The sequence below is a fragment of the Halyomorpha halys genome, unplaced genomic scaffold, assembly GCF_000696795.3.
Source record: "Halyomorpha halys isolate HHAL.00 unplaced genomic scaffold, Hhal_1.1 Scaffold51.1, whole genome shotgun sequence".
Taxonomy (NCBI): Eukaryota; Metazoa; Arthropoda; class Insecta; order Hemiptera; family Pentatomidae; genus Halyomorpha; species Halyomorpha halys.
The window spans coordinates 1,701,546-1,711,618 of record NW_027108122.1 but is presented as its reverse complement, the minus strand read 5'-3'; the positions used below and the strand labels follow the sequence as shown (position 1 = coordinate 1,711,618).

Below are 10,073 nucleotides of genomic sequence, written 5' to 3'. Positions count from 1 at the left end.
TATTTATTGGTCAACATTAGTAATATTTTAATATAAATATTAATATATATTCAGCCTCATCTAGGCTAATAATTTTTCGTACTGATGCACATGGATATTTTATAATACTTTAAAAATTAAAGAATTAGAAGTTTCAGTATCTTAAAACATTATCTTTTTATGTTTTTGGAATCTTAATATTATTGAATGAAATAATAACGCTTTTTAAGTTATAAAAAATATATTTATTAAAACTTATTAAATTCAAACTGTGTATATTTTTGGTGATCCTTTTCGTGGCGGCCTGTAAGTAGGAAGGATAAACTTTGGAGATCTCCTCTGTCTTGACAGCTGTAATGAAAGTAATATATTCAGTGATACATAAAAAAAATAGGATCTAAAATCTATATAATGTTTTTGAAACATTTTAAATACTGTAAAATAATTTGTTAAAACATTCTCCTGAGATTCCTCATCATCCAATAAAAGAAAGCCATTTCGAAAAATATAAACTGTATTTACTAAAATTCTGTAATATAATTATTTTGGGAGAAGATTAATGAAAATTATTACCTCATCTAAGGCTGGTTCCGCAACGAACTGTTCGTGTTCCGAAGCGAGTTGATCTTCCACTGACCGTTTGAAATGGTGATTCTGGAATAAATTGATTTATATTATATCAATATTTCACTTCCATTTATTGTTAAAATAGATTTAACATCAAATACCTTATATGCGTCAGGAAGTCCATGGTTTCTCGGATTAAATACAGTTGGAGCCGGATATTTCCCAATGCTGGGTAAGGGGTACGATCCACCAGATGAAGGAGATCTGTAGCAGAAGACTGCGCAGACTGCACACAGCAACACTGCCGATCCCAATGCCAGCTTCATTTCTGATTAGATGATTAACCTATTAAACAAAACATATGTATTTAAGGATAATGGCTGAATTGGGATTAAATACAGTTGGAGCCGGGTATTTCCCAATGCTGGGTAAGGAATAAGGCCCGCTGGGTACACGTGGCGGGGCTTTGAAGCTGAAAACTGCACATACTGTGCACAACAGCACTGCCGATCCCAATCCCAGCTTCATTTCAGGAGCGTGGTTAAGGCTGGAAGAGAACTTGCATTTAACCAACTGTTTTACATATGATTACATAGTGAAATCGAAGAAATCTGTGGGATTATATTATCCCCTGCAATATCTCAAACGTGTCTATCTGCTTTGCTTTGATAATGGCTCTACATTGAAAAAAGTTTATATATATTTTTTTTTGTATATGTCGTAATCAAAAGATAGTACAGTAGACCTGAGTTACATTGACTACTGGGGTCCTGCAAACTGTTACCCTGTTACCCTAAAGTTACCCTACATAACTCATACCCTACATCAAGTAAATCTGCATTACAATCCGTGGAACATAATGTAATATTAAAATTTTTGTTTCCTTTTTCCACAATCAAAGCAAAGCAGCGTAGTACACCCTTAAATATTTCTGGTGTTTATCTAATAAAAAAAATTACTGCTTTGGAAGGAAAATCTTTAGGAATGCTTAGGAAAAAATAATTTACACGCATATATTTTTGTTAAAAAAAAAACAAAAAAAAAACGATTCCAATCCATGAAATTTCAGTTTGTGGAAGGATGTGATTTCCCGGACCCACAAAATTGATTTACATTTGCTTTGACAGAATAAACAATTATCAGCTAATGTCGGATACGAGCCAGTCCCTGAATATAACACCTTACTCACTTAGCTACACGACTCCTATGTACTTTTTTATCGAGGTACTAAAGAATGGTTATGTGTTTCGTATTCATGAGATGATCAAACTATTCATTGTCTTTATAGCCAATATATAACTGCTAATCATATATATAGAAAGAAAAAAAAATAAAATCGTTCATTTGAATATGTTCTGTGTATTATTCATTTTTCCTGGTAATTTACTTAAGAGAATGAAGAAAATTGAACGACAATACATGAACTAACTTATGTAATGAAGTTCCAATCAAAATTTTTTTCTTATGTTATAAGATAAATCCATACTTCTTTTTATTTTACACTAAAAACAGATGGCTTTATGTATATCTAATTATGATTTATAATAAGAATTATGAAAATTGTTTTAAATATAATACAATTATAAATTTATTCAATAAAATAGTCATCGGATATCAAAGGTCAGTGCAACAGGTAGTTGTGAGTGACCCGTAGTGGTATTTATTTTTCTTAATTTTTCGAATTCTAAACTAATTTATTTGTTTTAGTTTCTATAATGCATTAATATAAAAATATATGAGTAAAGCAATAAATGCATTATCTTACTTGATATGAAGAGTAGACAAAAAATTGTAATTCTAACGTTATCAATTAGGATAAACCTTTACTTTGAGGTAATTTGTGAAAATATATATATTATTACTAACATTATTATTGCAATATTTATTACTACTAAACCTATTTTTTTCCAAACTTTAAAAGGTGCCGAAAAGAAATTTACTTATAAAAATCAGTTTAGCAACAAAACTCATATGAGATGAAGCAATTCAATCATACAAGGTTATCAAAAGCAATATGTCAATGGTGTTACGTGATATGAATCTGTCAACATATTCATTTTAAAATCTATATGAAGTCTAAAAACAAAACGCTGAATGCAGATAACTCCTTAAGGTTGCATCATACATCACATTATATAACGGAGTTAATTATATAAATTTAAAATAAAATTATTCCAGATATCCGGATCGTCATTGCAGCCATCTAATCTATAATTTTTCTACCTGAAAAGAAAAATTTAGTTTCTTTACCATTTTTATTTAAATTAAATTAAATCTGGACCGCTACAACCCATGGAGGGTCAGGGGGTCAGTACTTTGTAAAGAAGTACTGTTACTAGACCAATGGTTGTGCAAGGAGGTGGTTTGGTCAGAATCACGCTCGACCGCCAGATTTTTATTTAATTATAACATAATTAAATTTATACTTTTATTTTTTTAATAATTTTGATTTGTATTTTGAAAATAAAACCTACGATAGGAGCCATATGAACATGCATAAGTGAAAGAAGAAGACGGAATCTGAGCTAGGACACATTTGACACTAATCTCCAACTCTCCTCTAAATTTGGTAAAATTCGAACAAGGGAAATATATTCGCACATTTATAGACGAAAGTAGTGGATAGGCTTCGATAAAATTTATGTGGTACCATCAAGATATTATTCCGCACAATCTCCGAAAATTTCATTAAATTCGGGATAACTTTAGTATCACAGTTAGATTAGAAGTTACATAGTGTGATAACTGATTGGCACAGAAGCGCTTTGTTCCTAAATGTCTATAACATAAAATCCAAGTAAAAACTTTCGATTCTGAGAATAATTTTTCTTTTCATTCTCTTTATGAATACTACTAGGCAGTTCGGAAGGGAGGAAAATAGATTATTTGTTAAATTGTGAGTTTACAGAATCAATGATTGAATCGAGCGTAATTTATTTCTATATCAGCTAACATTTTGTTTGTCCATGTATAGCACAATATCAATAGAATAATAATAATGTTTTAAAAATAAATGTTTCATTAATTAATATGAGCATCAGAAAAAATTATTTTTAAATTTATTCCTTTCCACATTCTAGTGTCCATAAGACTAAAACAATGAACAATGATACAATATAAGTATATGTATATAATACTTACTTATTAAAGTTGTTCTGTTGAAAACTCTTGGACTACTGCTCACAGATACAAGAACCGTGCCTTATATACTAAAGTTCTGGTCTTCCCATGGGAATGTTAATTACAGAATTGCGATTCCAACAAGTCTTGACTTTAGTTTTTTGGAAGTAGTATTCTACAGTAGCCAGATCACAGAAAATATCATCTACTCCTTTTTAACTGTATATCGGTTCTATGCTTAAATAGTGGTTCATTTGCCAAAATAAGAGTTTATTTTTTGGTTTTATATTTGAGGTATTCGTAGTTACCGTTTACGGATTGTGGTTACTTACGGACTACAGTGTTAGCTTAGAGATAGTCTGTAGTATCTGAGACCCCAGTAGAGAAAGTAACCACAGTCTACGGTACCATATTTAAAATACGTCCAATTCAGATATTCCACTAGTAAATCAAACGAACGACATGTATTATTTTGAGTTTTGTAGGTTACAACGTGTTCCAAGCTAATGCTAGTGAAACCTCTATTGATTTCACCAAGTTCTTGTAGCGTAGATAAAGATCAGAAATGAGAAAATGTATGATTGTAGCTTCAATACTTTTAACAATGAATTTAAAATTGGAGGAGCTATACAAGATCCGTAAATTCCTACCCCCTACATATTATCTCATTATCCGTTCTTATCTCTCAGACAGCTTATTTCAAGTAAATCACAACAGCTCTTATTCATCCCTGTTTCCTCAGTCTGCTGGTGTACCTCAGGGTAGTATCCTTGGTCCTATCCTTTATACAGTTTTTACAGCTGACATGCCAACCCATCCTAACACAATTCTCACCACGTATGCCGATGACACATGCCTATTGTCAGTGAATAATGATCCTTCCATTGTATCCCAATCCCTCTAATCCCACATCACCACCCTCGAAGAATGGTGCCAAAACTGGAGGATTAAAATAAATTCCAATAAATCCCACCAAATCACATTTACCCTTCGTCGTAAACCTTCGTCTTGCCCCACAGTGTCTTTTAATAATACCCCGCTTATTCCTGTTGAACAGATCCGTTACTCAGGACTAAATCTGGACAAACGACTGACATGGAATCCTCATACAAGACTGAAAAGACAGGAAACTGCTCGTCGATTCCGACTATTACAACATTTATTAGACAAACGGTCCAAACTTCCAATCCATTACAAAAGACTGATCTACATGACTATTATAAGGCCTATTTGGACATACGGAGTTGAGCTATGGGGCTCCACTAAACCATCTAATTCCTCTAGAATCCAATCCTTACAGTCCAAAATCCTTCGTAAAATCCTTAATGCTCCTTACTTTGTCACAAATCAAATCATTCATCAGGACCTCAATGTCCTCTATGTTGCCGATTTGGTCAGAACCAGATACCAATCCTTACATAATAAACTTCCCAACCACCTAAACCAACTCCTTTCTAATCTGGTTTCTCCTTCACTACCTAATAATCCTCCTAGACGTCTGAAAAGAAGATGGCCTCGAGATCTTCTCCTTTAGAAATGTTCTATCAATGGGTAAATTCTCCACATGTTTATGTCATAATTTGTCCACATGTCATAATATCACTTGCAGCTTACTAACAAATTTACTTGATGTGTATATTTGTATACAGTTGTAAATATCAATAAGTTAAATTATTAAAAAAAAAATTGGAGGATAAGTGAATAATAAACTAAAGGTTAAATAAATAAATATTTTGCTTGGAGAGTATGAACGAAATGGGATGATAAATTGAAAGACCGTTTTAGTACTGGACTACCCCAGAAGATTAATTAATTAATTAATTAATTACAGAAGATGTTCATTTGATTTGATCAAAAGGTGCGACAGATATCTAAGAATTGAAGTTAAGGGTAAGATATTTAAAAGATTAATCCTTGACGACAATCAGTCGTCTATCTGGAATACATAACAAATAAATAATAGTTAAAATATAAAAAAGGGAATATTTATTTAAGTGAATTCGCCATTCGGCACATAACCATATTTTATAAAGGAGGTAAAGTGCACAGGATTGATTGGGGCGAGCATAAGGGTTGCCTGAAAATGTTTCACAGTTATTTTTTTAAGGAGGACCTCATATTCTGAAAATATATTACATTTCTTTTGCTTACTACTAGTAGGTAGAACCACATTTTGGTTAGCCAAATATTGTTCGCTAACTCTATTATCTCTATTAGTAGTCTTTGACGTTTATCTTCGTAGTAGTAATAGTTCTCATGATTTTTGCTAAAATAAATTGATTTACAGTTGTTCGGAAAAATTTCATGTGCAAAATTTATATTCATATGCGAATATCATAAAAAAAAATACTCCTACGATGATACGTGTCGTAAACTACTTTATAGTAAAAATAATTACCTTTATTTTGAGTGCTGGCAGACATATGTACGTTTTATGGTTCCAGAGATATATTTTTCAAAAGTAAAAATATTTATCCGAACAACTGGAAATTAACATTTAGTGAATTTAATTTGTCAAATAGTTTTCATTAAAGTAATCAAAAATTGGGGTGAAATAATATTTTTCTCCCTGTCTCTTATACTAGTACAATATACTTTTGGTGCTAATATCTTTTTAAAAAAATATTCTAATGTCCTTCTGACTCTTATAACATTTACGGTGATAGAATTAATTTGAACCTTGCTTCTTACGTTGTCTGATATTTCCTGTATATCAAGATGTAATGAAGTTTTTGTCCAGACAGTTAGCTAACAGAAAGCAGGATTTCAAGACACTATTTCTAATATCTGAGAATAGCTAATAATAATTGCATACAAAAGAATTATTTATTGCAGGATCTCTGAGGTAGGATTAGTTTTCATATTTACAGTAAGTAATTGCTGTTGGAGAACAGCTATACTTAATTGGTCTTAAATAGCATACTTTGTAAATATATAGAGTGTAGAGAGAGAGTTATATTATATATATGGCCAGGGTAGTCGTGTGGCCTATGAAGTCTGGATCTAACTGCGATGTTCTTAATTCTCTCCCTTCTGGTTCTGCCTTCCACTTTTCTTAAATATAGCATTACCATTTATACTTTGTCATCATTATCCAGGACTCAGAAAAATATATGAACAGTGATACCTGAACTGGTTTTCTTCCTGTTGATGAAGCCACTATTTAAGGCCCAAAGCAACTGACCCACTGCTTTTACGCGCCCCAGGATTTTTCATGTAATCCATTGTACTCTCATTCCTATCATGGCTTTTTTTTTTTTTTTGCCAATCTGCATTGCTTTTGTCTTTTCGGGATTATTTTTCATTTTAAAGTAATTAATTGCTGTTTGAGTACAGCTATGCTTAATTGGTCTTAAATGGTAAATATATACACGTGTAGAGAGAGTTATATTATATATAGGGTCAGGGTAGCCGTGTGGCCTATGAAGAAAGTAAAAGTTAAGCAGCTTCATGCGTGGTCAGTACTTGGATGAATGGCCACCCGACATAAGATCCTCCGAATATGGATGATCACTCTAACGGAAAACCACGTTTCACCTATCCCTTCATCTATTAGAGCAGTAGAAGAAGGACTGATAAGCCTACCCCGTATACCCTCATCATAAATCGCGTTGTGGTCTTCCAGGATTATAATATAATATGAGCAAAGTTACTGATTATTGGTAAATTTTGTGACACAGGAGGATCATTGAAGATACTTTGTAACATTGTATCTTGAGGAGGTCCAATTGGGAAAAACGCACCATCATGTCATATATTTTGGATTTGAACAACCGCTGACCGCCAATCATGTTACAATTATTTCTTTATTTCCTACGCGACTACGGTGAAAAGGAGGGTAATGTGCTTAGGAGTGTGACATAGTAGGTTTGTAACAATTTTCAAGTAAACGGGTCAACCTATTTTGAAGTTTCATGACTCAGATTATTCACTAAGAAATCGTGTTTTTTGTACTAATAATTTTAACTTAAATACTAAAATTAAGTTATCCCGTCTGTTTTGAACGAACACAACAACCGATTTTGAAGTTCGCTGTCTCAGTTTACTCCATTATATCCTATTAGTGTTTTTAAACAATTTAATCTCAAAATATTGAAAGAATGTTTTATTATATTTCATAAGCTTCTTAAAAGATTGAGTTATCTCAGTGGCAGTGTAGCAGATATATTCAGCACATATAACCTTCCGATAACTTACCACTAATAGTATTTGGTAACGACTATACCTAAAGTGTATTTATTTCTAAGGCTAAGATATATTTTTAGTGATGTAGCTATTAGTTCCTAATGTCTAGAAATTGAATATTAAGGTTAAATAAGATTTAATTTATTATTAAAGTAAATAAACATTATATTTATGTTACTCGATAGCAATACTGGTGCAGAGGATGGAAAAGGATTTTGTATTAAAAATTAAATATGTAGTTTTATATGCCCAACTAATACTTTAAAATACACTGTAGAAAGTTTTTTCCTTTATCACGCATAATTGACGGTTAATTTGTAAATAAAGTCATCAGGAAGTTTTAATAATGTTTAGGCCTTTAATATAGTTTTATCAATTTTTTTCATATCTTCAAGTAGATCACTGTCACCAAGTTATTGTTCAAGAAATAGAATAAACTTAGGAGATCTTACTCGATCTTTATCAGGGGATATTGGATATTATTGAAAACATTTTTTCTGATAAAATATAAACAAATTAAATGAAAAGAAAAATAACTATATTCTTTGATATCAACATGAATATGATAAAACAGGTTACAGATATATAATTATTAGCATAAACATTAAAATTAAGTTGGTTACATCATATTTCAAACAAAACCATAGAGAAAATAGACCAGTAACCTTTTCAATCCTAACCTGTAGTTACACGTCTGAACTGGTAGGTGTTATCGGAGACGTTGGTATACCACCAAAGTTTCGATACGATAATGTAACTAAAGTGTCGATACTCGATGCACATTCATCTAAATTATATTCAAAGGCAAATGATTGAAACATAAACTGTCAAACGTGAAAAACTAAAAAGTTAAAATGACAAACTGATTTAATCTTTAAAAAACGGACTGCGGAAATAGCTCTACTTCTTCCAAGAGATGGGATGTTATTACTTATCTCCTTAAACATATTAGTGGACTGTTAATCATGTTTATATAATGTAGTGAAACTTGTTATAGTAGTCGTGTGCTTTCCACTAAACGCAACAGCTCATTGCGTTTAAATTCCGTTCCATGACTGCGTATGTCAACTTACAGAAATCTCTTCCTCCTCCACGTCTCGTAAATAAAGTAATAAAATAACAAAATAAAGAAAGTGTTTTAATGCGTTTCAAAGAGTCTTGAGTTTCGTTTAAGGAGGCCTCTCACCTCCGGATTCTTTCTTTAATAATAGGACCATTTAGAACGGACATTTCACGATTAATAAATAAATATTACAGGTAACCTTAAAATATCAAAGGTAGTAAAAGGTAATACCCAACAAGTCTGGATCTAACTGCAATGTTCTTAATTCTTTCGCTTCTGATTCTACCTTCCACTTTTCTTTAATATAGCATTACCATTTATGCTTTGTCATCATTATCCAGAACTCAGAACAATATATGAACAGTGATACCTGAACTGGTTTTCTTCCTATTGATGAAGCCACTATTTAAGGCCCAAAGCAACTGACCCACTGCTTTTACGCGCCCCAAGACTTTTCATGTAATCCATTGTACTCTCATTCCTATCCTGGCTTTTTTTTTTTTTTATTATTATTATCCAATCTGCAATGCTTTTGTCTTTTCGGGATTATTTTTCATATTAAAGTAATTAATTGTTGTTGGACAACAGCTATACTTCATTGGTCTTAAATGGTAAATATATACACCTTGTAAATATATACACGTGTAGAGAGAGTTATATTAAATATAGGGCCAGGATAGCCGTGTGGCCTATGAAGATAATAAATGTTAAGCAGCTTCGAGCGTGGTCAGTACTTGGATGGATGACCACCCGACATAAGATCCATCCGAATATGGATGATCACTCTAACGGAAAACCACGCTTCACCTACCCCTTCATCTATTAGAGCAGTAGAAGAAGGACTGATAAGCCTACCCCGTATACCCTCATCATAAATCGCGTTGTGGTCTTCCAGGATTATAATATAATATGAGCAAAGTTACTGATTATTGGTAAATTTTGTGACACAGGAGGAACATTGAAGATACATTATAAGAAATGGAGAAGATAAATTGCTTCACCTTTAATTTGTTTTTACGAAATTCGACTTATTAAATTAGTTAGGTTATTATACTACTACTTTGTGTCAAACTCCTCAATCGTGATTTATAATTATTTAGGCCTTTCCAGCACTCCTATTTTAGTGTGTTTTTGAAGTGTTGATATGTAACAAAAAGAC

The 10,073-nt window shown here is 32.1% G+C and overlaps 1 protein-coding gene across 2 annotated transcripts; it reads right to left on the bottom strand.

Moving 5' to 3' along the window:
* Positions 1–201: 201 nt before the first annotated feature.
* On the bottom strand, positions 202–3,774 carry LOC106691427 (uncharacterized). 2 transcript variants are annotated; one of them, XM_067046513.1, is made up of 4 exons: positions 3,688–3,774; positions 708–874; positions 553–633; positions 202–330 (listed from the first exon to the last, which is right to left on the bottom strand). In XM_067046513.1, the coding sequence occupies exons 2-4, from the start codon at positions 870–872 to the stop codon at positions 244–246; spliced, it is 333 nt and encodes a 110-aa protein (XP_066902614.1). In that variant the 5' UTR covers positions 873–874; positions 3,688–3,774; the 3' UTR covers positions 202–243. The 2 variants fall into 2 exon arrangements, with proteins under 2 accessions (XP_066902614.1, XP_014292677.1); XM_014437191.1 differs by having other exon boundaries at positions 708–891; positions 3,688–3,758.
* Between the last annotated feature and the right edge of the window lie 6,299 nt (positions 3,775–10,073).

Coding starts and splice junctions, on each gene's coding strand:
- LOC106691427 (XM_067046513.1), bottom strand. CDS start 872: ATGAAGCTGGCATTGGGATCGGCAGTGTTGCTGTGTGCAGTCTGCGCA. Junction 634..707: donor GACTTCCTGACGCATATAAG/GTATTTGATGTT, acceptor AATTTATTCCAG/AATCACCATTTCAAACGGTC. Junction 331..552: donor CGGAACCAGCCTTAGATGAG/GTAATAATTTTC, acceptor CTTTCATTACAG/CTGTCAAGACAGAGGAGATC.